Here is a 26228-nt window from a genome sequence, read left to right as displayed (position 1 = left end):
CTTGTGGCATCCCAAGCCATGCTGGAGGCAGGGAGAGCTGTGTGTCTATCTCCAAAGAGGCTTTTAGGGAGCAGCAGCAGCTGGCAGTGGTGCTGCAGTCCATGGGAGAGGCAGATGCTCAGCATCAGGCTCTTGGAAAGCCTCAGGGGTCAGGTGGGAACTCAGGATCCACCCATGTCCCCAAAGCAGCTGTTAAGAGGCTCAGCAGTGAAAGGAAGAGGTAATGTTCCAACTTTATCCAGTGGGAATGTTCACCATATAGATAACGCCAGCATACAAAGCAGAAGGGCCACACCAATCCACAAAAGGCTTTATTAGAAATGTTTAAGGTACAGTGTTGCACACTCTTGACATGCACTGTAATTTAAACAAGGAGTTTGGAACCTAGTTAAGTCAGGACATAGAGTTCTAGGCTACATGTCTCCATGTGTTACATATACACTCGGCATCGGCTTGCCCTGCGATGCTGAAACGGATGCCAGACCGACTTGCAGAATGAACTCTGTCCACAAGGCCAGAGAGACTTTGCACATCACCCCCTCTTCCCAAGGTACCATAGCGTAGATCCGCTGAGTCCTCATGCACTGGGGGCGTACTGCATGACCAGCCGGTCAAAGTCATTCTCCTGTCAAAGAAAATAAAAATAGAGACTCTTGGTTTTTAGCTACTGAAAATATATTATAACCTTGTTTGCTAGTGGGGTGAAGAAAAGGCTACCGCATCTCAGGAGGGCACCTAAGAGGCGTTGTGAGCTTGCAATACCCTAAATCAGCAGTTCTCGACCTTCTCTGCATGAGGTCCTTCTATACTGTTAGGAGGGGGTTGCGCTGGGCTATCTAAACAGGGCACACCTCCCCCCATTTAAGCAATATGGGAAGTGGACAGAGGTCACAATCAGCTGAGAACCCATAACTCAGTGCTGTTGTTTCAGACATTCAGGCAGGCACTGCTCCTCTGATTTATACTTGGTTTGTGTTTTCAAGATTGTCTCTACAACCATGAAGGACAGAATCATAATTTAAATTTCTGAATGAAAATGTAAAAATGGGAGGATGAGCAGGATTCCCTGAAATCTGGTCACGACCCAGCCCAGGGCTCATGACCTATAGCTTGAGAAGCCCTAGGTCTGATCCACTAATTCCAACAATGGTATGACCTACGATACAAGAGGATTCAGATATGAACCGGTTACCTTTGCCTGGTACTCCTGTATAAATGGGTGATTTTTATGGGCATCTTTCAGTTGTGACAAGTAGCGATTGGTAACCTGGGTGGAAGAGATACAAGTGAGACCCCAACATTGAGATCAGAGGAGGAAAAGCTAAGAGCTTAAAACTGGCACATGAGAGAGTTGATCTTCAGAGTGCTTTACAGGCACTGAAACAGGGCAAGTATCTCCCCCTTTTACAGCTGAGGGAGAGTCAGGACTTGATTTTCAGAAGCCCTGACCACCGACAGCTCCAACTGAAGTTATGAGTTAAAAATCAGGTCTTAACTGATGTGCTCATGGTCATACTATGAACCAGCGGCAAAGCTGGGATTGGAAGCCTGGAATTCCAGGCTCATACTCAGGTTCTCTCAATCCCGACCTTCCCTCTCTATTATATAGGAACGCAAGGGTTTTAGACAGTGCGTTAAAATAGTCCATTTCCCCAACTTCAGTTAGCACAGGAGCACATAACACCTTCAAACCAAGTGAGCCCAGTATCTGCACACCTTTAACAGCAACCGCACACTCACCCCCCACCCACTGTACTGTACTCAGACGAGCAGAATTAGCCTCACCTCTGGTGGTTTACCCAGATGCTGTGACAGGACAACAAAATTGATCAGGGTCTCAGGATGGCTGCTATCCTGAAAGCATAAAGGGAAAACACATCAGACTTTGTCCTGCTTATTACTTTAACCAGGTGCAGCACCAAGTGTGTTTCTGCAACTGGAAACCATCTTCTCCTTAAGAACCCACAGATTGCTGTACAGGAGGGGAAGAGTTAGGCCCTAAGAGGTGACAGGCAACAAATTCCTGAGTGAACACAGCATGGCTAACGAGGTCCTAGGACAAGCAGTCAAAGGCCAAGAACCCAGCTACCCAAGTGTCAGGATAGCTCTGAAACACACATGCTTGTGAGATGCTAACTGCTTATGAAATGGGATTTATGTGAGACCAAGCCAGTGAGACCTGAGCGTCTCAGACATGGGCAGAACATTTAAAAAGACATGTTTAACAGACTCAGCCTACTTGGGGAAGTGTGGGGGTTCCAGAACTGGAAGTCAGCTGCCTGAGAACACAGTGGAACAATCCACTAATGGCACTGCAGCTTCCAGAGCTTATGGGGATATTTCAGAGAACAGGAAATGGATTCAGAATGACACAGAGTTTAGATAGAAAACATGATGTAAAATATGGAATTAAAAAACACTCCCCAAATTCTCACAGGCTGCAGCCAGCCAGCCCTGGGCACAATGACCAAAGACGAGGCTAAGCAGCAGTTATATACACATGCATGAAGTTTAATGGTCAACATTCTTGCTACTTTTCTCTTGCCTCTTTCCAGCAAGGCGGATTTGAATCCAAGGTTATATTGCCAGACTGAAAACACACCTTGTCTAGCGCCTCCTGGAGCACACCGTCTGCATCTTCCCACTTGCCCTGTGCCATGTAGCAGGCGGCCTGTCCATTAAGCAGAAGCAGGGTAGATGAGCATTTGTCTGCCATCTCTTGGAAGATGTAATAGGCATCCTGTAATTTCTCCCCACCCTGTGAAGAAATGGGACAGATAACCTGCGATTGTGCTGCATTATGCCAAGGCTGTAGCGATGCTGTGGGCGAGGGTTTAAACACTGCAGAGAGTCCTGTGGCACCTTACAGACTAACAGACGTTTTGGGGCATGAGCTTTCACGGGTGAATACCCACTTCATCGGATGCATGGTTTAAACACTAAGTGATGAAGTGCCCCGTGATTAAATACAAGTCGACTGAGTCATCATTTCCCTTTGATCAATAGCCTCTGTGCCATGGTCAGAGCAGCCGAAAAGGCGAGGAAGCCTGTTCTTCACAAAAGCAGTTCTCACCCTGCTCGGGTTAGTCTACACACCTCAGCTTGCTCAGAAAGAGTCTGACCCAGTTAACATCTGACCAGTTTCAACCTGTTCTCAACAATCTTTCCAAGAATCTGCCACTGGGCTGCCCAAGACAACATTCAGAGGTTACAAACTGGGGGTACAGCTACACTACAAGCAGTGCTACAGCAAGGCCACTGCAGTGCAAACCCTTACTCCAGGGACAGGAGGAGGTTTTCCACTGCTGTAGTAACACCCCCACCCCGGGAAAACTCTTGTTGACGTAATTGCATCTACACTGGGGGCAAGGTCAACACAACACAGTCACAGCCCTGACTGTTGTAGCTAGGGAGACCCAAATTGTAAGTGTAGAACCCGCCTTGGTCTATAGGGCTTGCGTGAACTGACAATCTCTGCCTAACAGTTTCCTGCATGCACTGGGTCTCCTGTACATAGACAGATCTTTAACAAGGCTGCGGAAGAAAAGTGCAAAACCATTAAATATTAAGAGCCACTTAGAAGTTTGTGTCTGGTGAAGACAGATTTTAAGTTTTAAAAGAACCATGTCAGAAGCTGGTGGTGATAAAGCAAGTGGGTTATAAAGAGAAATTTAAGTCTCAGAACCAGGATATTATTAGCTGGGTTTTTAAAGAGGGCTCAGGTCTTGAAAAGCCCATCGTTCTCAGAGGGGGATTCTTTGTTGTTCCTAATGGGACATGAACTCTTGACTATCTGGCCCTAAACCATTACTCTATAAAATGACTGAGACAAGGGACACAAGGACAGAGCTGAATACTGAGGCCAATTTTAAAATTATAACTGAGTTGTTACAAGCCTGCCTCCACCTTTACTGAATTTTAGGAGACTTTATTCCTGCCATACACAGGATATTTGGAGAATGACAGCTCACATGTTCTTGAATGCTTAGTTAATTAAATGAAACTTCAAACTAAGGAAATTCGTAGGAACTTGCTTTCTGTGAGCAGTGTCAGGTCCCTAGAGCGCCCACGGGAATGACACCTCCTTAGCCATAAAACCACATGTATTACCTTCACATGTGCTAGTGTCTCTGGAACAAAGCTTTAGAATTTCAGTTTTGTTTTAATATTCCATATTAGTTTCTTGTATATTATGTTGGAAAGATATGAGTCAATGGAGTCTTTGGCTGCAAACCCTAAGCATACTATACAAAGAGAAGGTTGTAAATCTAGGAGACAGTTGAGCAAAGGGAAAACTAACAAGAGTGTCGTCTCAAAGATCAGGACACTTCCCCGGTGCAAGATGCAAGATTGCCAGAGACAGAGTCGCCATGTTTGAGAGAGACAGTTCGTTGTGTAAAAGAATGCAAGGATATACTTTATGCAAAATATCCCAGAGGAGTAAGTGCTGCTTAAGACGAGTCATCAGAACTATAATTCAAGTCATTAAAGTGGGCCTTTTTACTCTCCTCTTTGCAAACAGAAAAATCTTTCGTTTTGACCCCACAAAGAACTCTAGAATTATTCCTGTTGAAGCTGATTTCTTCTACAAATATATGAAAATCTTCAAACTTTTAAACTTTAAGGAAAATATGGATGCCTGGGAAGTGTTTTATGCTACTTTTTACCTTGTTTCTCCATTTAAAGATGAAAACATTTGCTTAGTCCTTAAAATCTTAAGAGGATGTAGACTTCTTTTGCAATATTCATGTAAAAATATTTTATATCTAAATTCAAACCCTCCATATAACAACTGAAGAATTCCAGCTTTGCTATGTATGCTTTAGCAGACTGCATGATATCAGCTGAAGATGCTAGGGCCTTCCCAGAAAGGTGCTGAGCCAATGAAATGGGACAGCAGCGGATACTGAAATCAGACCAAGCCTGAAAGAGGTGTGACTTCCATCTTTACCAAGAGGATAAATCCCTCTGAACTCAGCCATTTCATTTCAGCTCCCTCTGCTTCTCTCATCCAAGCAAACTCACTTTTCCCTTAATAGGACATTCATAATTATTAATTGTGAGTATTCTGTGGGTATTTAGCTTTGGTGTCCCCTAAGGCATTGCAAGCAGCTCATTTAACTAAGTGAGTGGACGTCACCTTCCTAAACCGGCAGTGAAACGACAATTAAGATCTGGCCTAACATTTCTTGTTTCTCTAGACTATAAACTTTTAGCAATTTTGGGGATAAAATGGCTTGGCTCCCAACACCTCTTTCTCCCCCCACCCACACGCACTGAGACTGCTGTGTGTTGGGATAATTTTAGAAAGGTTTGTCTTGTGACTGCCAGGAGACTAAACAATTAACTATAGTCCTGGTTACTAAGGCACACAAAAAACAACGAAAGAAAATGCTGTCCAGGTAGCATACAGCATTTCTCCCCAGAGCTAAAGAAAACAAACACATTAACATATAGCAGAACTATCAAGCAGAACACAAATCACCCTTCCATCTGGACACACGGGAGAGCTGCAACTGCAGAGAGTAGCAGGGTGGGCAAAACTGATTTCCAAGGCCCTGTTAAAGTCAATGGGAGTTTCATCTGATTAAGGCCAACAAGATTTGGGCCATTGTTTTCTTTTGGCTGTTTACATCTCTCTCCACAGTCCCTAGATCACACCAGCCCGCTGTGCTCCTGTGTGTTACTGTGCCATTCAAGTGCCAAGTTATGAAACGGAAGCTAGAGAAAACGTTATTTATTTTCCAGAAGCTGATGCTACGTTGTCATAAGCACCTGGCACTATTATTCTGTCCCACATTTCCAGATTGAGAGGTGACCACCTGGGTCATGGCAATTTAAACCTCCAATAAGAGGATCATCACACATCTGAGAGAGTGGCTGGATCATGGGATTAGTAACAGGACATGGGAGCCTTTCACCTCTAATTCAATAGTCTGAATCCAAGCCAGCAGTGGCCCATCTGGTTCTATTCTATTTAGGTGCCTACACCAGGCCCCTCACCACTGTAAATGATCACCCTCTAGAATAAAGACATCAACTCTCTCAGGCCCCTTCTCCTCTCCTCTGGGGAGCGAACCTGAGTAGCTTAATGTTGTCCCTTCCTCCCAGTGTAACTGCCCAGAGGTCAGGAGCTGCTTTGAGGGAAAAGCCAGATCAAAGGGGCAAGTTTCATAAATGGACTGGAAAGCTGCCAAGTCCATCGCCTGCAGGTGTGAAATCTGGTCTCAGGCAAACCCCCGATAAAGCCCCATCGGAAGGAGATGTCTTTGCCCCAGAGGGAGGCAGTTCCATTGCTCCCGAGAAGCTGAGCTGTTGAGCTCCTGGAAAGAGAGGTTCAAACGACTGCGGGTTTTGACATTAAGGATGGAGACCTTAGAAGGTGACCCAGAAGCCACTGGAGTGACCAGCACACTGCTGGCTGTTAAGAGACCAATATAAAGAGAGTGCATGTTCAGTCCAGTTCCTAGTGACCAACATGCCCACGTAATAAAAAACACAGCCAGTGCCTCTCTTGGTAGCCCCAGCAAACAGGCTGGAAACTGAACGGCCCTCCTACCTCCTAAAACTAGGTCTCCTGGCCAGGGTGAAGGTACACTGGCAGCAGGGAAGCTTGCCGTGGCACGGTCTCCATTTATCAGAGAGACCCTGCAACTGCATCTACAAAGGAGTTGGGCTCCACACAGCAACACTGACACATTCAGAAGAAGCCAAGTGATGGCAGAGTAATTAATCTGCAGTGCAAACTGTTCAAAGTGCAGTGGGAATGACCGGCTAGCAGAGGCAGGACTCTGCTCCACAGAAACCCCAACGGCTTTCCAGACTCAGAAGGCATCAAGCTGTTTCTCTGAATGGATGGGAAGGGGGATGAGAGATCAAAAGTGTGAAATGCAGTTACCATAGCACAACATAAACAAATCTGAATCAGACCTGAAGGGTGTCTGATAAATACCAGCTGCCACAGATCCCACGGAGCCTGTTTCACTGAAAGCGGGTTTAGCTAGAGCGGGGCTTCATTTATAGGATCAGATGTAAGCACAAATACACTCAGCCATAAAGACAAATTACTACATTTTCATCTAAGGTCTAACTAGGGCCAGCATTGAAATATCAGACTGCAGTTTCCCATTTTACGTTATCGTTCGTGAATTATTCAACTCTTGAGGAACAGGAGCTCTTCTGTGTCCGCGTTAACGAGCAAGTGGTACACATGAAAGAACCTTGCACTCAAAGGAACTAATTAGTCTGGCTATTCCCCACGCACCTGCAGGGAAAGCAAACTCACATGGTAAAGGAGGAAGTTAAAGGGAAAGAATTATCCAGTACTTCTGCCCGAGCTATTTGTACCTCTGGAGACTGAGACAAAGGGAGAATGATCAGAAATGGGATGGTGTCACGCCAGTGCTCCGAGACGCCAGGTCCTAGCTTTTCTAGGCAACTGCTCCAGTTTAAGTGTCCAGGATACAGCAGCTAGTGCCCACTCTCCCCCACACAGCTGCGGGCCCTCTTGCTACCCCACAAGCTTCACAGTAAGACCATGTTTTGGCACAGCCCAAGAACCATTTAAGCCACTCAAACACCAACAGCTGGTAGGCAGCAGTGATGCACAAAGTCTCATTATTATGGTCTCAATTCAGCAAGGAACTCCAGCATGTGCCTAACTGAAGGCAACGTCATTGTTTGTGTGCTCAGACAGGGACAACCCAGCAGGTGCGTAAATGGAGGCCCAAGGCTGGGACGGGGAATGCAGAGTATAAGTCACTGAAGCCTGGGGGGAGACACCAGCAGGGAGCCCCTGCATTAGGTTACTGAACATCCAGGAGCTGATCCTACTGCTACACTGCTCAGGGAGGAATGCATCCATCTCACCTTTAAACACAACCCGTCTGATCCACCTCACAACACACACCTAGGTGTGCTCTAACGAGCCCTGTTTGTGTCTGACTAGGCAACTTCCTGGAGAAGATCAGGATTCTGTCTACTGCCCAGTCTGGCTTTTCCCTTGCAGTAGCTCATGGCAGGGATGGATTCATGCAGTTATGGCATTTTGGAGAACAAGTGAAGAGCACAATGTAAGGCAGTGCCTGTGGGGTAGAGCGGGGTCTCGGCCTACAATACTCACTACAGCCAGGTTCACCCAGGCAGTGGCCAGCTGCGTGAGGGTAGCATCCTCATCTTGCTCCTGCATCTTCTTCAGTTCCTTGCTGAGTAAACACAAAGGGGAGCCGCACAATGAGGAAACCAATGTAGTCCAGCTTGCTTTACGTCCCAAGTGCACAGACTTCCTCCCTTTGCAGCCCTTACAGCTCAGCGAATTGAGGCTGTGGTCTCCTGGGACCCTCCCCTGCCAGTCAGAGGCACAGTGCCATTGGGCTCACTGACCTTTGTAGGTTGGCACAAATACCTCCAGTGTATTTTCTTTAAGCAGAGAAACCATCACAGCCACAAGAGAAGAATGTCTGGTGTCCGCAGAAGGTTGTTTTATTTCCCTTTAGGGCAGCAGGGGACTCAGGCACTGGAGGTTCATTTAACACTCCATTGAGGTCACGACTAAATCCTAGAACCCTGCTTCTTCTTTAGCTGCACCCACAGCTACCCTTTTATTTCCAGGGTCTGCCACACTGTGTTCACACCAGCCAAGGGGGACTTCTGCCAGCCCCACCTGTGATCAGCCTCAAGGTTGCCTGCAGGATATTGACCCCAAGGCAGAACCAGAGCTGAGTAATGCCTTCCCACGGGTCTGGGCGGATTAATTCCCCAAGGGCCTCTCTGGGCAGTGTCAGTGACAAGCTGAGCAGGTACATCTGCACACAGCAAGGGAATTTAACATGTGGCAAACAAGCTACATGCCTATTCGGCACATAGAAGATACAAGCTTACCGGGCCAGATCGAGCCTGTCGAGCTTCAGCAGTATCTGTATCATCATCGCCATGCTGCAGGGAACAAATGCACATCAGGGCTGTACTCTAGGCCAGTGGTCCCCAACCTTTTCCGGGTGGTGGGCACCAGATGATGAGCCACCGAGGACTGTGGCTGGCAGACAAACATCCACCAAAACGCCCCAAGAAGAGGCAACAACATCAAGAGGCGTCGCCACCGAAAATCAGCAGCATTTCAGCAGTGACACCTCTTAGTGACGCTGCTTTTTGGTGGCGGCACCTCTTGATAACACCACTTTTCGGTAGCATTTCGGTGGCAATACCTCTTGATGACATCGCTTTTTGGCAGCAGTTCAGCAGATGCTTGTCCGCCGGCCAGTATGCAGGCACACAGACGTCCCAATGGGTGCCATGGCACCCGCAGGCACCGCGTTGGGGATCCCTGCTCTAGGCTTTACTGCGCCCCCTTCACAGCAGGGACTGAAGTGTCCCCTATGGGCCAAAGGCCAGCACCACCACAGAACTGTTACTTCCCTCTTCTTTCACCCAGGCCTCGGAGGGCTTGGCTACCCCAAATCTGCTGCTTGTTCCTACACTCACATCTTCCCAGGTTCCCTTCTTAACATTGCTTTACAGCATGGTTGTACCAACTGTCTGTTATAATTTGTGGAGTTGGATTCCAAGACCAACCCCTTTTATTTAATAAAATATTTAATTGGAAAAATGTATCACTATCTCATCAAAATCAAACTCCCCTACCTCATGGTGCTGTGTCTCCCCTCCCCAACCCAATAAGGAATACACCATTAGCAGAGGCCCCTGCACTCAGAATCCCCAGCAACTGCTCATTGCTGTTGTGCCAAAATCTCCACTACAAAAACTTTATTCAGCTATCGTGGGTGTCAAGCGCAACTCAAAACACCGGAAGAGAGGCCTTGCACGGGTACACCGTCCGGCTCGTGCCTGCGCCTTTGGAAGTACACCGCCTAGTGAATAGACAGGGTGCTAGCGATAACAACAGGCATTTCACCGCCTTGCACTCTCTGCAGCAGGGAAGCAATCAATCAGGCAGTGTTATTCGGGTACAGACAGGGCAGCCTGCTCCAGGACTCCGATTGCTCTAGCACTGTAGGCATCACAATGCCCTTCCCTCTACCTGAAAATATGCTTGAGATGTGGTAGCCTGAATATCCTTAGCCTCAGACTGAGTGAATGTGTGTCTTGTTCTGGGATGGACACCTGATTACTTGTTATTAACCCCCCAAATCAATCTCATACAGGTTTCTATAAAACTTTAAAACAAGTCAGACTTCATCTGTTTCTATGGCAACATTTCCTTGGATCACAGAACGCGGCTTTGCTGGGTGACGCCTGGGTGTCTGAGCTGCACTCACCATTCCAAGCTTTCTCCTTGGTGTAGTGTGCGCAGGGCCGCATCAGGGTTTGCGTCATGGAAATAGATAGAAGCAGCCATCAGCAGGAAAGTCGTATTGGTCACATCAACGCTTTTTGCCATCTTCTTGTCCAAATCAGCAACAATTGCATCCCTGGGGAGAGTGAGCTGGTGAGAGTTTCGGAACAGATCATTCAATTTCTAACCAAGGCAACAGCTGTCACCCTCCAGTGGGGAAAATCCATTGAATTTTTTTAAATTCAGCCTCTTAAAAATTATTTGAACTAAAAAGCATTGGGGAAAAATATTTTCATCCCCACACACTCAAAAACAACACAGGGCAGTTTTACTAAGCATGGCCAACAATTTGGCAAGGCAGAAGAGTTTCAACCCAAAACAATAGTTTTTCAGAAATATATCAAATACCTGAAATCAGCCAATGGAGATGGAGACAAATACTGTATGTGCTCCTCGCCCAAGGCCAGCTAAACTGATCCTGTAGACAATGTTGTTTTAAAATCATGAACCAGTGAGCGGCAGTTAGACAGACAAACCAGTTGGGCCAACCAGCAGGAACTGCTGTCTAAAACCTGCCCTCAACACCAGTCTATCATCTGAAGATTGGAAGTGTTTTATTGTGCACTGGTATAGGAAGCACAACCATAGAGGTGTGGCTCTGGAATGTTAAACGTATAGACCCATTTTTAATAAGCCAGAGAACAACTGGTTAAAAACACTTCAGTTATTCCCAACCCACGTGATCAGGGTCACATGCAGCAGTGACCAAGATTATACTCCCACTACTGAAGCAAATTCTTTGCTGGGCAGTATTTGTATGTTACAATAATTCAATGTCACACTTACCTCTGAGTGTCATTTGAAAGATATTCTGCAAACATTCTAACTGCTTGGAGCTCAGGGCAAGCATTGGCTTTGATTTCATCCAGAACAACACCATATTTTCTCTATTGAGGACAGAGAGACACATTGTGTAACAATTTAAGAACAAAAGAAAAACAGTTCACTATGATGTAAGTTACAAAGTAGTAAGGAACATTAATCTTTGCTGCATCTCCCGGCACACTCAGATGAGATTGACTAGCTGGACAGAATTAACAGAGAAACACTGTTGCAAGTATCACTATTAATGAATCTCCACTGTTTGTGTTACTAACATAACCCCAGATTATTAGACAAAGAATTTTAAAAAGCCACTTATCACTGTTTATGCTATAATTTATTTGCAATTTACCCAAACTGAGTAGTCAGTTTCATATTGTGGTTCACATGAACTGGCAGAAAAATCTTGTGTTTGGGTTTCACAACACTTCAAGGAAAAAATTACCATTAAGAAAGTTAAGTTCTTAAAACACTAATTAAAAAGTTATTAGACTATTTGTAATCAAAACCAAAAGACCCTTACATTTTGGACCTAAACTCAAACAGCGACAACTGCAGGCTGAGTGAAGGTGGGTTATCATTGGCTGCATGCAGGGAGAAGTACAACAGGCATGCAAGAACATGGGAAATAATTGTTTTAAGTTTATAGCTCATCACCATCATCACAAAGAACAGCAAAAGTAAATCTTTACCCAATGGATGATGTTTAGGACTCCTGTAATACTTCGCGGGCTTGTCTAGCCCCGCATACTCGATTTCAAATATGGGGAAATACAGGCCAGAAAGCTCTAATTAGTTCAGTGGTTCTCAAACTGTGGGTGGGGACCCCACGGTGAGTCACAGCCCTGTTTTAATGGGGTGACCAGGGCTGGCTTAGCCTTGCTGGGGCCCAGGGCCAAAGACAAAGCCTGGGGGCTTCAGCCCTGGGAGGCAGGACTCAGGTTACAAGCCCCCTGCCTGGGGCTGAAGCCCTTGGGCTCTGCCCCCCTCCCCAGGGCAGTGGGGCCTGGGCTTTGATCCCCCAACCAGAGGTAGTGGGGCTCAGGCAGGCTCAGACTTCAGCCCCCTTCCCCCCCCCGCCGAGTCATGTAGTAATTTTTGTTGTCAGAAGGGGGTCACGGTGTAATGACGTTTGAGAACCCCTGAGCTGGTTCATACTGTGCTCATCCCCTTGCCAACCTGGATGGAGGTGATGGGCCCCAAGGCTGCAGAAGGAATCAGTGTCAGACCTCAAGAGACTGGGGTGCTGAACTGGAACTCAGAGCTCGCTGCTCTCAGCCCTGCGCTCTGTCCAGGCCCCTCTCCATGCAGAGCCGGGGATCTCACCTGGGCAATGTAGGCTCGGTATAAGAAGACGTCCCGCTCCACCTCCCTTTCCGGACTGGACGGCTAAAGGAACGAGAAGGGGGAGACAGATTGTCGGCCAGCACTATCAGAGCCCTGAAACAGTGACGCAGCCCTGAGCAGGAACCGCAGCCAGGAGGGGAGACCCCTGCCTCAGCGGGGGAGACCGAGGCCCACGAGGATCTGTCTGCGGGGGTGGGAGGAGAGGAAAGGAGTACAGCTTGTGATGGGTGGGGCTAGAGGGAATGAGACTGGGGGGACAACCCCCCCTGGGCTCAGTTGGTCTGGAGAGGACGAGATGGGGGGAGGGGGGTCACCCCCCCCCGCCTGGGACGGGCGGGGCTGCGGGGGGAGGGGGGGTCACCCCCCCCGCCTGGGACGGGCGGGGCTGCGGGGGGAGGGGAGGGGGGGTCACCCCCCCCGCCTGGGACGGGCGGGGCTGGGGGGGAGGGGAGGGGAGGGGGGGTCACGCCCCCCGCCTGGGACGAGCGGGGCTGGGGGGGAGGGGCCCAGGGACCCCCCAGCGCAGCTCCCACCTTGACCCGCTGCGCCTCGTTGATGGCGGCCTGGTAGGCGCCGATGTAGAAACTGTTCTTGACGTCGAAGAGCTCGTCCGCCTCCCCCCCCTGCCCGGCCGGGCCCGGAGCCGCCGCAGACGCCATTTTCCCCAGCCCCAGCCACGTCCCCGGAAGCGGCCCCCGCGCGCGGGACGCTGGGAGTTGTAGTTTCCGGCGCACTCTGAGGACAGAACAATAGGGCCGCGAGGGGCGGTGATGTAAACCATCGGTACCGGAAGTGGGTGCGGAGCGGGGCACACTGGGAATCGTAGTTTTTCCTATGGACTGAGAACTGGGAGCCAATGGGAATGAGAGGGCTGGTGACGTATATCGTTGGCGCCGGAAGTGCGCGCTGTGGCGTGTGAGGTGTCGGTGCGGAAGCTGGTTCCGACGTGTCGCTCTCCGGGCGGCATGTCGAGCTTCCGCGAGCTCGGGCTGCCGGCCTGGCTGGCGGAGCAGGCGCAGCAGCTGGGCATAGGCCGCCCCACCCCGGTGCAGGCCGCCTGCATCCCGCCCATCCTGCAGGGTGAGTGGAGCCGCCGCCCGCGGGCCCCGCCTCTTCGTCCCTGGTCCGCCCCCCGGGGCCTCTATACCCCCCCCAGCGCCCTCCCCCCAGCACCTCTATACCCCCCCAGCCTCTCCCCCCAGCGCCTCTATACCCCCCCCGCGCCCTCCCCCAGCCCCTCCCCCCACCAGGGCCTCTATATCCCCCCAGCCCCCTCCCCCCCGGGGCCTCTATAGCCCCCCAGCCCAGTGCCCCCCCCAGCCCCCTCCCCCCACCGGGGCCTCTATACCCCCCAGCCTAGTGCCCCCCCAGCCCCCTCTCCCCCCGGGGCCTCCATAGCCCCCCAGCCTAGTGCCCCCCCAGCGCCCTCCCCCCACCGGGGCCCCATACCCCCATAGCCTAGTGCCCCCCCAGCCCCCTCCCCCCTGGGGCCTCTATACCCCCCCAGCCCCTCCCCCCACCAGGGCCTCTATACTCCCCCAGCCTAGTGCTCCCCCAGCCCCCTTCCCCCCGGGGCCTCTATAGCCCCCCATCCTCCTCCCCCCCCGGGGCCTCTATACCCCCCTAGCCTAGTGCCTCCCCAGCGCCCTCCCCCCACCGGGGCCCCATACCCCCCTAGCCTAGTGCCTCCCCAGCCCCTCCCCCCGGGGCCTCTATACCCCCCCAGCCCCTCCCCCCACCAGGGCCTCTATAGCCCCCCAGCCCCCTTTCCCCTCGGGGCCTCTATACCCCCCCAGCCTAGTGCCCCCCCCAGCCCCCTCCCCCCACTGGGGCCTTTATACCCTTCAGCCTAGTGCTCCCCTCAGCCCCCTCCCCCCACTGAGGTCTCTGCATCCCTCCAGCCCAGTGCCCCCCCAGCCACCTCCCCCCACCGAGGTCCCTGCATTCCCCCCTCCGCCCACCGAGGCCTCTATATCCTCCCAGCCTAGTGCCCCCCTCAGTCCTCTCGCTGCACTGGGGTCCCTGCATGCCCCAGCGCCCCCTCAGTCTCCTCCCCCCACCGGGGTCCCTGCATCCCCCCAGCCCAGTGCTCCCCTCAGTCCCCCCACCCCCAGCAAGGCCTCTGAGTCTTTCCCTGCCCTCCCTGCCAGTCTTAGCCCCTGTGTCTTGGGCTGAAAACATCCCCCGTCTATGGGGCCCGAGGACGGGAGGGGAGTGAAGGGCCTTTCCCAGGGCTGCTCCCCGGGGCTGTGCACATTTGGAGCCAGGTCTCTGCACCCTGGGCACATGCTCACTGGTCACTCTGGTCTCTTGCACGCAGGTCGGGACTGCATGGGCTGTGCCAAGACGGGCAGCGGCAAGACAGCTGCATTCGTCCTGCCGATCCTGCAGAAACTCTCTGAGGAGCCCTATGGTATATTCTGCCTGGTGGTGACACCCACACGGTAAGGCTGAATTTTGTCGCTTTGTTTCACCGCTTTCTAACAAATCCCATTGTCACCTGTAAGAGGCTCAGGAAGGTTCTTGCCTTAGGTGTTCATGCTGCTCCATCATCAGGGAGATAACAGAACCTCATCTGTCACTGATCCATGGAGGTGGAGGGTGCTTCTGAGTCTGTGGAATAGCTATACCGACTCACACTGATGGCCTATGTTGTCCAGTGTCTTGGCCCTGACAGTGGCCAGCATTAGATGCTTCAGAAGAAGGTGCAAGAAACACCCCTGTAGGTGGATTGGTATAATCTGCCTCCGATGAAGGGTTTATGCCTAATAGTTAGAGATGGGCTAACCCTGAAGCATGGATTTTTATGCCTTCCAAAACTGTTTTGTATTGGCTATAACGCCAGATATTCTTGTTATCTACATAAACTACTTTTCCTTTGACTTCTTTAGTAAATTCTTCATTGCAATGATATCCTGTAGCAATGAGTTCCAACAGTGTAATCAGGCATCTGACTGAAAAAGTATTTTCAGTTTTGAATTCACAGCCTTTTGCTTTGACTGTTCCACAGTTTCAGTGTCCCCTTCTCCTGGAGTCCAGTTTAATTGAGCTTCCCTCAAAAGAGCTCCCCTCAGGATCAGAGGTCTTCTCAGCCCTCCTTCGGGCTGAGGGGATTTCCTGTCAGACTTCTTTCTCCTTGGCATAGGAAGCCCACAGGCCTCCTCCTTGGGTAGTGCTTGTCAATTCAAGCCAACTGCAGTCACCAACCAGCTCCCTTCTTCTCAGGCCCTTTTTACCTTTGTACTTTTCTCCCTGGATTGAGAGAGCTTAACAGGGAGCCGCATTCCCCTGCCGGTGTCTCTGGGAGCACCTCCTTTTAACTGCATTCTGGGAGCCTTTGAAGGCCCAGGTGCTTATGAGGAGGCTGGTTACCCGGTAACTGCTCACATGTGGGCTGAGGTGGGCTCGTTTTCATCACCGGAAGACTGGGCTTTGATTCTCTTTCAGGGACCAGCCGTCCGTGACAAGGGTAATAACTATAACTCTGATATTTCCATGTTCTATTTTTTCCCTTTTTCTTTCTGTCTGACAGGGAGTTGGCCTATCAGATTGCTGAACAATTCCGTGTTCTGGGGAAGCCACTTGGCTTGAAGGATTGCATCATCGTTGGAGGGATGGGTATGTGCGTGCTGGTTATAAACTGGACTCTGAGAAGACGCGGCACAGTGACGTGTCTGATTCACTTTAAGGGGCTGTGCAGTTTCAGAGCACTGCTGGCTCTGAAATCTGGGCAGTGACTGGAGGAAAAGGTGGCTTTAGGGAAACTGTGCTTGTCCAAAAGGTGTGGAATTCTCTAGTTCCAGTAAAACCTTACGCTCACCTGAAATGCACCAAAATACAATGGGTTTTTTTGGTCCATTAACAGATTTCTCCGTATTTTATGTGTGACTGTCCCTTCCCAGCAATCACAAGGGGAGGGCAAAAGTAATCAGTGCCAAGGTTTTGTTGCTAGTGTACTTTGCCATTGAAGGCACAACCTGAGCAGACATAATGGTTGATGGCTGTAGGATCTGTTGTTCATTAAGAAACAAACAGCAGCCCTCAAGTACCTCTTAGTAAACTGCCAAGTTAAGCAACGATTGGGTGCCCATCTCTGCTTGAGGGGCCCAGCCTCTTGCTAGGGATGAGGCAAGCATTTTAAAGAAAAAGCAATGTCGTTATCAGTCCTTGTGTATCACCTGGTATCCAGTATCAGGGGTTAAGTGAGAGACTTTCTCCCTTAAACGTGACATTCTTCTGCCATTGAGTTGTCATCCTCTGCCTCGGGTGTGTCAGACCGATGCTCATGAAATGAGGAAGGTGTCCCAGCTTCCTCAGGCTGGGATTTTCAAACACTCCTTTGGGTGGCTTTAAAAATCCCAGCTTCATTTGTTGTTTCATTGCAACATGAAGTAGCTGGAAAGGGCCAAAGTTTAATGATCCTTAGTAAATAAATGATGCTGAAAATTCCCAAATAGTAGCTGGGTTGAAGAGGAAGCCTTTTTGTCACAGTGGTTCCCTGGGCTTCTTCCTCGATGCAGTGCCTGGTTTTAGTGTCCCGCCCTGGGAGATGGGGAGCGTCCTGTGCTCCCCTTGTGGTCGGTGTGAGTGGAGGGCACTGAACATCTTGTAGAATGAGGCCTGTGAAAGGAGACCTCTCCAGCAGGCTGGCTGCTCTCCCAGATCCTGGCCTATGGCTTGTAACTTAGCTCCCTTGGTGGTGTTTTTCCAGACATGGTGGCCCAGGCTCTGGAGCTCTCCCATAAGCCTCACGTTGTCATTGCTACACCTGGCAGGCTGGCTGATCATCTCCGCAGCTCCAACACCTTCAGCCTCAGAAAGATAAAGTTCCTGGTAAGGCAGCTCGTCAGCTCCTTTCCCGCTGTGACCTTCTCCCTTTTTAGACATGGGAGCTGCTGTGTGTGGGAAACAAGATGTTGGGCTGGGCCAGGTGCTGCAGCTGCTTGTTTTCCACTGGCTGAACAGTCACAGATCCAACAGCTGGAGCCTGGAAAGGGATCAGCTTTTCACAGAAGGGGACCTGGACTCTGGAGAATGAGTCAGTGGCACTTGTGAGGAGCCCTTCATCTAGGTGCTGAAATACAGATCTTGTCTGCATTAGTGGGAACAGCCCCTTCGTGCTCCCGTCACTCTCCCTCTTTCATGCAAAAGCCTCTCTTTTGTCTTGCCTGTAACCCTTCGCTTCAGTCTCCCTGTCGCACTCCTCAGGCGTGAATCCCTTCATACATCCACCATCTCAGCTGGGCTTGGAAACTTTGCCTCTCTGCCGCCCCCTGGCCTGTAACTTCAATAGGATGGAGTGTTTTGGGGGCTCAGAAGTGTACGGGGTAGATTGTTAGGCATCATTATTGTGTTGCTATGGAACAGTCTCCCTTGTCCAGTCTTCGGTCAGACCTTGGTTGTGGCTCCACGCGGTGCTAACACTTAACAGCACATTATTGTGCAAGTGTTGATCTCTCTTACAGCCTGTGAGGTCGGTGAGGATTGTCCTCCCCGAGTTACAGGTGGGGAAACTAAATCACAGTCTCTGGGCCTCAGCCACGGCCACAGAATCCATGTTAGAGCTTGGCTGGGAACTCTGCAGTTCCTGGCTCTAGGCTGCCTCATCGGGATCATCCCCCTCCTGGGCGGTGCTGCTTCTCTCAGCCTGGCTTGTGTTGCTTGTTTTCGGCTGCACGTTGAAGGTTTTGGACGAAGCTGACCGGCTGCTGGAACAGGGCTGTGCTGACTTCACCAAGGACCTGGAGGTGATTCTAGGGGCTGTGCCAGCGACCAGGCAGACACTGCTGTTTAGTGCTACACTGACAGACACGCTGAAAGAGCTGAAGAGCCTTGCCATGAACAAACCCTTCTTCTGGGAGTCCCAGGCCGAGTAAGTCTCCTGCTCTTTCATGTGGTGTCCCCCCTCCCAGTATAGAGCAGGGAGGCTGTGAATGTTGGCACATTGGCCTTCCCCTTGTGACTGCCTTGGCAGTATTGGGAATGGTCGATGCTTCTCTCCCCATTAACCACATGGTCCAAGTCCCACCCTGTGCTGTTAGGTGGTGGGGACTTGGTACTGGACATGCTGAACCTCGCTTCCTTTGCCCAGCTTTCCCAGTGCGTTGGCTGCACTGGGTGGGCTGCTGGGGAAGGTGGCACCAGCAGCTGGGTGACTAGGGCAGAGCTGAGTACAGCTGAAATTGTCACTTCCCCTTTGCCTTTATTGGATTTTGACCCCACAAGCTTTGTGAACCATCAGAGAGATTTAACGTAAATTAAAGGAATTGGGCTGCTCTGGAGTCCCCGGCGTCGGGAGCTGGGGAGCCAGTTGGACAGGCTGCCACCTCCCCAGGCTTTTTGGTGTTTTTATTTTTAGTCCTACTAGTAAAACACACGAGGGATTGGCAGCAACTGGGCCTCTCACGAGAATCCTGGGCAGTTGTCTAACTGAACCGGCTTCATTCTCCCCTCTGCACTTGGCCCCATCTCCCCACTGTCTCCTTCGTCTCCCCCAAATCTGACCCATCTCGGGATAATGTCTCCTTCTCGGGGCCTTTCCTTCCCCTCCCAAACAGAGTGCGGACCGTGGATGAGCTGGTGCAGCGCTACCTGCTTGTGCCGGAGAAAGTCAAGGACGCGTACCTCGTCCATTTAATTCAGACCTTCCAGGATGAGCACGAGGACTGGTCCATCATCATCTTCACCAGCACCTGCAAGTGAGTCCCAAGCCACCTGCTGACTGCTGGGGCCAGGGCCATAGGAATGTTTGGGCTTTGGTAGCTCAGACCCCAAACTCCCCACTAACTATTGGAAAGCCAGGAAGGAACGTGCCGCCCTAACCCAGGCACTCCAGTGGGGTCCGAGCCCTTTCCTAGCTCCTGAGAGGTGTGAGTGCTTCCCAGTGCTGGGGAACAGCTCGCTATGGAAGGGCGAAGTCTGAGGAGCTCCACTGTCCTGCTTAGTCCTGACCAAACAGTGTAGCGAGGGGCTCTGGTCACAACCATCTCCAACTGCATTGGGTACTGCTGTGCTGAGAGTCCTACGGGGGCTGTCCCGTTTAGGGCACCGTGGAGGGATGGAGTAGGTGACCTCTTGAGCCAGAAGTTTCTGTAATTCTGCAATTGTCTCCCTATTTCCTTCCCTGAGTGAGGCAGGGATTTAACCCAAGATGTGACTGTCCCAGAAGAAATGGGGAATCCCACAGTGCTCTTCAGAAAGTCTGGGCTCCCCCTAGTGTCCTGACCAACCGTCTTTACCCGCCAGTCCAGTGGCCACCTGAGTGAGTGCCAAGCGTGGACTTGGCATTCTGTTTGCCAGCATAGCTGAGGCACCTGGGTCATGGCAGGCTCTGTTCTAGGCCATTGGCTTCCCCAAGGACGAGATATGTAACTGGGAAACGGCTCTTGTTTTTAAGGAACTGCCAGATCTTGACTATGATGCTGAGGCGGTTCAACTTCCCGTCAGTGGCTTTACATTCCATGATGAAGCAGGTGAGTAACCCAGCAGGGCTGTGCAGTGGGGTGCTGGGGCCCCTGCTGTCCCTGTGAGGAGGGGCACACATCTTGACTATGCTGCGGAATGAAGGCCTCAGGTTTTTACACACTTATCTGTTGAGTGAGGGCATTCAGGAGGTGGTTCTTGTTCTCCTCCCTAAGGAAGGGGCATTGCTTGGCACAAGCCAGGTGGGTGCTGTGCCAGGTTCAGAAACCTACCTCTGCTGAGGTCCCTCGCGCCTGCCCTCTGCCAGCCTTGTCAAGGATGCACACTTCTATGCTTATAGCTGCTTTCCCTGAAGCCAGAAATCCGTGTAGGGCATACGGCTTTTGAGGGCTGCACATTCCTAATTCACACTCCTCTTCCCTTTGCAGAAGCAGCGCTTTGCAGCCTTAGCAAGATTCAAGTCCAGTGTCTTTAAGATCCTCATTGCCACTGACGTGGCTTCCAGGTAGGAGAAGGCGAAGCTGCTCTCTGCAGCTACAGAGCTCTAGTGAGTTTCCTAAGCAGCAGAACCGCGCAAGAGCTGTGGGGTGGGGGTTGCGAGAGGGGAGCTAATAGGTCTTGTCTGGGTCAGGGCAGGTGATTGTTCCCTTCAGTCATGGCCCAGGGTTAGGGAACACCCTGGAACTCACTTATGCACCTGCTGGAGCTGGATTCTCTGTTCATCCCCTGCCATTTCATGCTGTAACCTGTGAGTTCACGTGCTGATAGAGCTGCCTCATGGGAGGGGCAGGGTAGCCCGCTGGGCCCCAAGGGGAATGGCAGGCAGCTGACTGGGCTGCAGAGTGACATGCAGGGGCAGGCTGTCTTGGTCTCTGGTTCTGAGGACTGTATGAGGAGATGGTTGAGTCCCTGGAATTGGCTTGGGCTGGTCCCTGCAGGGCCTGTGGGTGTCAAGTCTCCAAGGGCTCTCAGGGAACGTTGAGAACAGGATATGCCCCATTGCTGCCTCCTCAACCCCCTTTTCTGTGCTGCGCTCCAGGGGCTTAGACATTCCAACAGTCCAAGTTGTCATCAACTACAACACCCCAGGCCTGCCGAAAATCTACATCCACCGGGTGGGCCGGACGGCCCGTGCAGGTGAGCAAGGAAAGCCAGTGAGAGGCACGGGTCAGGTAGTGCCACAGTTCAAAGCAGAGACCTGGTGATGGGATTCTTGCCCGATTCCTCCTTTCATCCAGTTTAAGGAGGGACCATTAAACCCTCTGGCTGACCTCGTGTATATCACAGGCCATGATGCTTCTCTCACTTACCCCTGCTGGCTGTAAGGCAGTTCCAGCTCCACTGCTGTGCAGTGTCAGATCGGATTAGGCCACCGATCCAGCGTCCTGCCACCACCGCTCACAGCGCTGACTCGTCTTGGCTGTTATCCCGCCTCTGACAGCAGCCAGTACCATGCCTCTGAGCAAGGGGGAGACCCTTCTCGCCACCCCTCTCCACAGTGCACCTGTGCTAACTCCTGGGGGCGAGGGGAGCCTGAGGGTGGGTAAGTCTGGGGATCGCTGCTCATCAGAGTTCACTTAGTCACCAGAGCCTTCTGGTTCCCATCCCGCAGGCCGGCACGGACTCGCCATCACGCTGGTGACGCAGTACGACATCCACCTGGTGCATGCTATTGAGCAGCAGATCAGTAAGTGGAGAGCAGCAACCCAGGCCTGGCTGCAGCCACGGCCTCCCGACAGAGGGTACGGCCTAGGAGCCTTCTAGTGTCAAAAAAACAGCTTCTCTCCTCTGGCTCTGCAGCCGAGACCCAGCAAATCTAGTAGCTCTGAGTCACCCCCAGGGCGGGAGCCGCCCCAATCACTAAACTGTCTGGTCTTTGCTACTCCAGTATGACTGGTGTGTAGCACCTTGCACCCAGCGGGGTTGCAGAGGCCTTAGCAAGGGCTGCTTCTCCCCACCCTGAGACGGAGGGTGGCAGCCGTGGACAGCAGCTCCTAGCAAGGCTGTGCAGCGCTCCTTCAGGAAGTGGAGAAGACTCCTGCCTACAGCTGAAGCAGCCATGATTTGGAGAGTCCTGGCAGCCCAGCTCTCAGTGGGGCAGTTGGGTGAAGAGACTAGGGAGGTCTCTCATTCTGGTCACCGTGGGAGGGTTGGTCCCATTATCCCCAGGGATGCTGAATGGCTCCATAGCAAGGGGAAAGTTCTCCGGAGCTCTGAGTCAGTAACGACCCCGATTTCCCCCCAGCGGAGGGGCTGGCCACTGCTCTCGTACCAGTCTCTGAGCTGTCCGTGTGTCTTGTGTCACAATATAGAAACGAAGCTGCAGGAGTTCTCGGTGGAGGAGCGTGCGGTACTCAGCATCCTCACCCAGGTGAACGTCACCAGGCGGGAGTGTGAAATCGTAAGTGGTCAGAGCATGGGTCGTCCTGGCCGGGGAGCCGGTTTCCTCTACAGCTTGGTGTGACCAGAAATGCTTCCCCTCGAACCCGCGATGGGCTTTTAGCTTTGGCAGGGTGTGCAGCCCTCGCTTTGGATATGCAGCTGTGGGGAGGGTTTATGGCTCATTCCCCTTTCTAGAGGAGGCCTGTGCAGGACATGAGCTTTTGTAATGCAACTGCTGGGGCAGGGACCCAGATCTTCTGTCTCCCTCCCGACCCCCCCGTCTCTAAGGTGTGCTCGTCTGGTGATCATTGGCCTGCTCGGCAGTGCACTGGGGTCCTGGGCTTTGGAGCGAGGGTCCGCCAAGTCCACCTGTGACCCACCTCGGAGCCTTGCTGCCGGTCCTACTGCCTGGCTCCTCATCGCGCTTTTGTCTTTTGCTTTGGCAGAAACTGGAGGCGACTGATTTTGATGAGAAGAAGGAAATAAATAAGCGGAAGCAAATGATCCTGGAAGGAAAGGTGAGTGATGCGCTCCAGCCACTGCCACCAGGTACCAGGACAAGCACTGCCCTGTCGTGCAGCACAAGACACCCATCCCCCGGCCTTCACTCCCGCAGTCTGTCTGCCTCGTTCCCCAGAGGAGCTTCTGTTCGCTTGAAAGGAGAATGATGAAGAGCTACTGACAAATGTGTTGTCCCGTGACGTCCTTCAGACCTGGTGTCATGTTCCTCTCCAGAGTCAGTTGTGCTTCAAAGAGCAGGGTGGGCTTGACAGGACGTTACTCTGCAGCCCCCTCGGCCCCCAGTGGGGGAGCAGAACGGGCAGCTGAGAGAGGAGGGGAGCGTCAGCATGGAGCGGCGCTAGGAAAGCAGAGGAGGGCCAAGGCTGGGATAGGAGACCCAGAGAGGGAAGGGACTTGCCCAGATTTGCGTACAAGGTAGTACGCAAGAGCCAGGAATAGAACCCAGGAGTCCTTACACCCTGCCCCAGATTTGGACCACAGCCCTCTCCTCTGGGGTGGAGAATGGTCATGCGGGGTGAGGAAACAGAGTGAGAGGTGCACGAATAACTGGGGCACGTGGTCCCTGGAGACGGATGGGCAGCTGGGGAAGGCAAGGGCCCTTTGGGTGGGGGCAGGGCTGACACAACCCTGCTGTGTGTCGTCAGTTTCTTGACGTCTGCCCTTGCAGGACCCGGAGTCGGAGGCAAAGAGGAAGGCGGAGTTGGCCAAGATCAAGAAGAAGAACAAGCAGTTCCGCGCGAGGGTCCAGCAGACGCTGCAGGAGAAGAAACAACGTCAGCTGCAGAGGAAGCTGCAGAAGAAGGTGCGGCCGCAGCAGAGACAGGTGGCCAAGGAGGAGAAGTGAGAGCCCCAGGCACTTACAGCTGGGGAGCCTGGGAGCTGCTGCCCAGGGCTCTGCCTAGCCCCTAGAGACCATGTGGCAGGGGTGCTTGATGTGGAAGCTTCTGACTTGATGCTGGTGTTTGAAGGGAGTGGGATCACTCTGCCAGCGTAACCCCTTCTCCTTCCCCTCCAGAGAATCCGCTGGTCTGGCCCATCCTGCCTGACACGGTCTGGATGGGGCTCAGGGGGTGTCACTCCTCAGCCTCCCATGCCCAAAGGAGGGATCCAGACTCTTCTCCCTTGGGGAGCTGCTCCTGCTCATGCTGATTCTTGGTTTCTCACCTGCTCCCACCCTTCCCAGGGCTGGTGCCTGCCACTTCCTCTTGTTTACATGGGCAGCTTCTCCCCAAGTCAGAGTCTAAACACCCTGACTCAAGTCAGCTTGGCCCCTGGCTTCCTGGCCTGGCTGGCAGTGTTCTGAGAGGGTAACAGCTAATAGAGACAGGGGAGGGGCTCCATCAGGGAGGCTAATCTGGCGTGTTTTGTGATAATTTCCCTTCCTCCTAATTTGTGTGACCTGTTATCCGAACCCTGTTTATCCCGAGGTCCCTCTGAGCCACATTTCAGATCTGTCCCCTGACCTGCAACACCAGACAGCTCCCCAGCCCCCTCTGCCCCAGTCGGCCACGTGACCGCCCCAGTCGGCCACGTGACCGCCCCAGTCGGCCACGTGACCGCCCCAGTCGGCCACGTGACCGCCCCAGTCGGCCACGTGACCATCCCAGGCCCCTCTTCCCTTCCAGGAACAGAGGTTTCCCTCTCCAGAGCCTGGTTTCAATCCCAGTATCCAACGTGACCAGGTCAGAGCTCTTTGATTCGCATCTGAACAGGATTCTCTGGCCATCTGAGGAGCAGATATCCTTAGCTCTGAACAACCCACAGCAGTTTGGATTCTGCTCCCTCCCTCCCTGACACCCGCACTAGACTCCACGGAATGGATGCTCTGGTTTGCACCCTGCCCAATGAATAAAGTGGCTCTTGCACCAAGAATGGCCCCAGATGTCCCATCATGAGGACTTGACCAAGTGCACACGGATCGGCGAACTTTAAACTCAAGGGATGGGGTGGGCGGGGGATGCGCCATCAGGGAACGTGCTTCCTTCTGGAGCCTCAGAACTAATTGCAGCTCTATGGTGGGGGGCTCAGCTCCCGTTGCCTGGGCCCATCAGGGAGGGAAGTTATTTCTGTTTTGGTGATGGGGGATGTTTTCTGTGACTAGCATCTTTCCTGCACCCAAGAAATATTTATTTGCAATAAATTACTGGGTATCTGGACTCTCCTGGCTCGGGGGACTGGCGTCTTGTCCAAAGGCTGTTGCTCGGAATGAGGGGTTGGTTTCACCCTGGCATATCGAGCTGGATCAGGGACTCTGCAGTGAGGGCAACACACAGTTTTGTTTCAGGGGCGTGGTCCAAATAGCAAACAGGTTTCTCCTAGCCAGAGTTTGCCTCGGTCCTGGCACCATGTCCCTGCTGTCATGGTGTCAGGGCAGTGGTTCTGGAAAGCTGCATCCGATTCCAGCTCCAGTCTGGTCTCTCAGCCACTTCAGGCATGTTTTCTGCCCCAGGAGAGGGTCCTAACCCACTTGCTGCCAAGTTGGGTCCATACACCCCTCCTGGCACAGGTTTGCCATGCGAATCCCCAGCTCTCTGCATAGCCACTGATGCAGCTCCACCTGGGGTGATGTGAACGGGCAGCACCCAAGGAGCTTCGATGTCTGGCTGGATGACTGGGGCCATGTGGCTACAGAGGTGTGGCCCAGACTAGCCATCAAGAGGTGTCTGAATTGTGCAGCCACCTCTGCTTGGCTCCCTGGGAATGAAGAGGACCTCGAGGTCCTGCCTTGTAGACAAGGTGACTCGCTGGGGCTGGCGGCTGTTGGAACCGCACTGATCGCTCTCTGAATACGAAACGCTCCCCCAGCCCCGTGTGTGCTGATTTCCCCAGCAAACCTGTCAGCACGAGATTAATGAGGCTCCTCCCTGGGCCAGGCTGCTCTGGCAAGAGCTTTGATGCTGCCTTTGTGTCGTCTCTCCTGTCAGCGGTTCCCCTCCCCTCAGACTCCTTGCTCTGCCTTCTGAAGTCTCTTTGCTGAGCGTGTCTCTCTTCATCCTCCTCCAGCACCCTGTGACAGCAGGGTTTGACCATGGATTTTTGTCTTGGTGCTTTATTCGGCCTCCTTTTCAATCCCTCCGACTCCCTGAGCAGCCTCCTCTGAGAACCAGGGCACGCGGGGGGAAACGAGCCCTCCCGTTGTCAGTGCAGAGTCGCCTCTCTGTGCAGCCTGGCTAGGAGGGAGGGGGGCGGCCGGTCTCAGGGGCTGGGAATGGATCCTGCCCAGATCCACAGAAAGCACCTCAGCTAGTGACTGTCAGTGGCCTCTGTGAAACGCGCTAACGGGTCTTGGGCCGATTCTTCCTCCTCCCATCCCTCCCTGGCTTGAAAACTGCTGCTATCAGCTCTGCTCCCCGCTGGAATTCCTCCACCCGTCTCCCAGTGG

General features: G+C 52.4%; 2 protein-coding genes across 2 annotated transcripts; one reads left to right on the top strand and one right to left on the bottom strand.

The window, feature by feature from the left end:
- Positions 1–298: 298 nt before the first annotated feature.
- Positions 299–13203, bottom strand: COPE (COPI coat complex subunit epsilon). Its single transcript, XM_050934475.1, has 10 exons — positions 13054–13203; positions 12500–12562; positions 11138–11238; positions 10275–10427; positions 8881–8934; positions 8123–8204; positions 2603–2758; positions 1786–1854; positions 1193–1267; positions 299–625 (listed from the first exon to the last, which is right to left on the bottom strand). The coding sequence occupies exons 1-10, from the start codon at positions 13177–13179 to the stop codon at positions 578–580; spliced, it is 927 nt and encodes a 308-aa protein (XP_050790432.1). The 5' UTR covers positions 13180–13203; the 3' UTR covers positions 299–577.
- Positions 13204–13427: 224 nt separating this feature from the next.
- On the top strand, positions 13428–24365 carry DDX49 (DEAD-box helicase 49). Its single transcript, XM_050934474.1, has 13 exons — positions 13428–13600; positions 14841–14964; positions 16053–16138; positions 17232–17353; positions 18205–18392; positions 19078–19218; positions 19917–19992; positions 20371–20447; positions 20982–21079; positions 21555–21629; positions 22255–22343; positions 22771–22842; positions 23514–24365. Exons 1-13 carry the CDS (start codon positions 13486–13488, stop codon positions 23688–23690), a joined length of 1440 nt encoding a protein of 479 aa, XP_050790431.1. The 5' UTR covers positions 13428–13485; the 3' UTR covers positions 23691–24365.
- Positions 24366–26228: the final 1863 nt, after the last annotated feature.

Source organism: Gopherus flavomarginatus, chromosome 24 (assembly GCF_025201925.1).
Source record: "Gopherus flavomarginatus isolate rGopFla2 chromosome 24, rGopFla2.mat.asm, whole genome shotgun sequence".
NCBI classification, from domain to species: Eukaryota; Metazoa; Chordata; order Testudines; family Testudinidae; genus Gopherus; species Gopherus flavomarginatus.
Note: the sequence above shows the minus strand (reverse complement) of the source record. Positions and strands in the feature narration are given on the sequence as shown.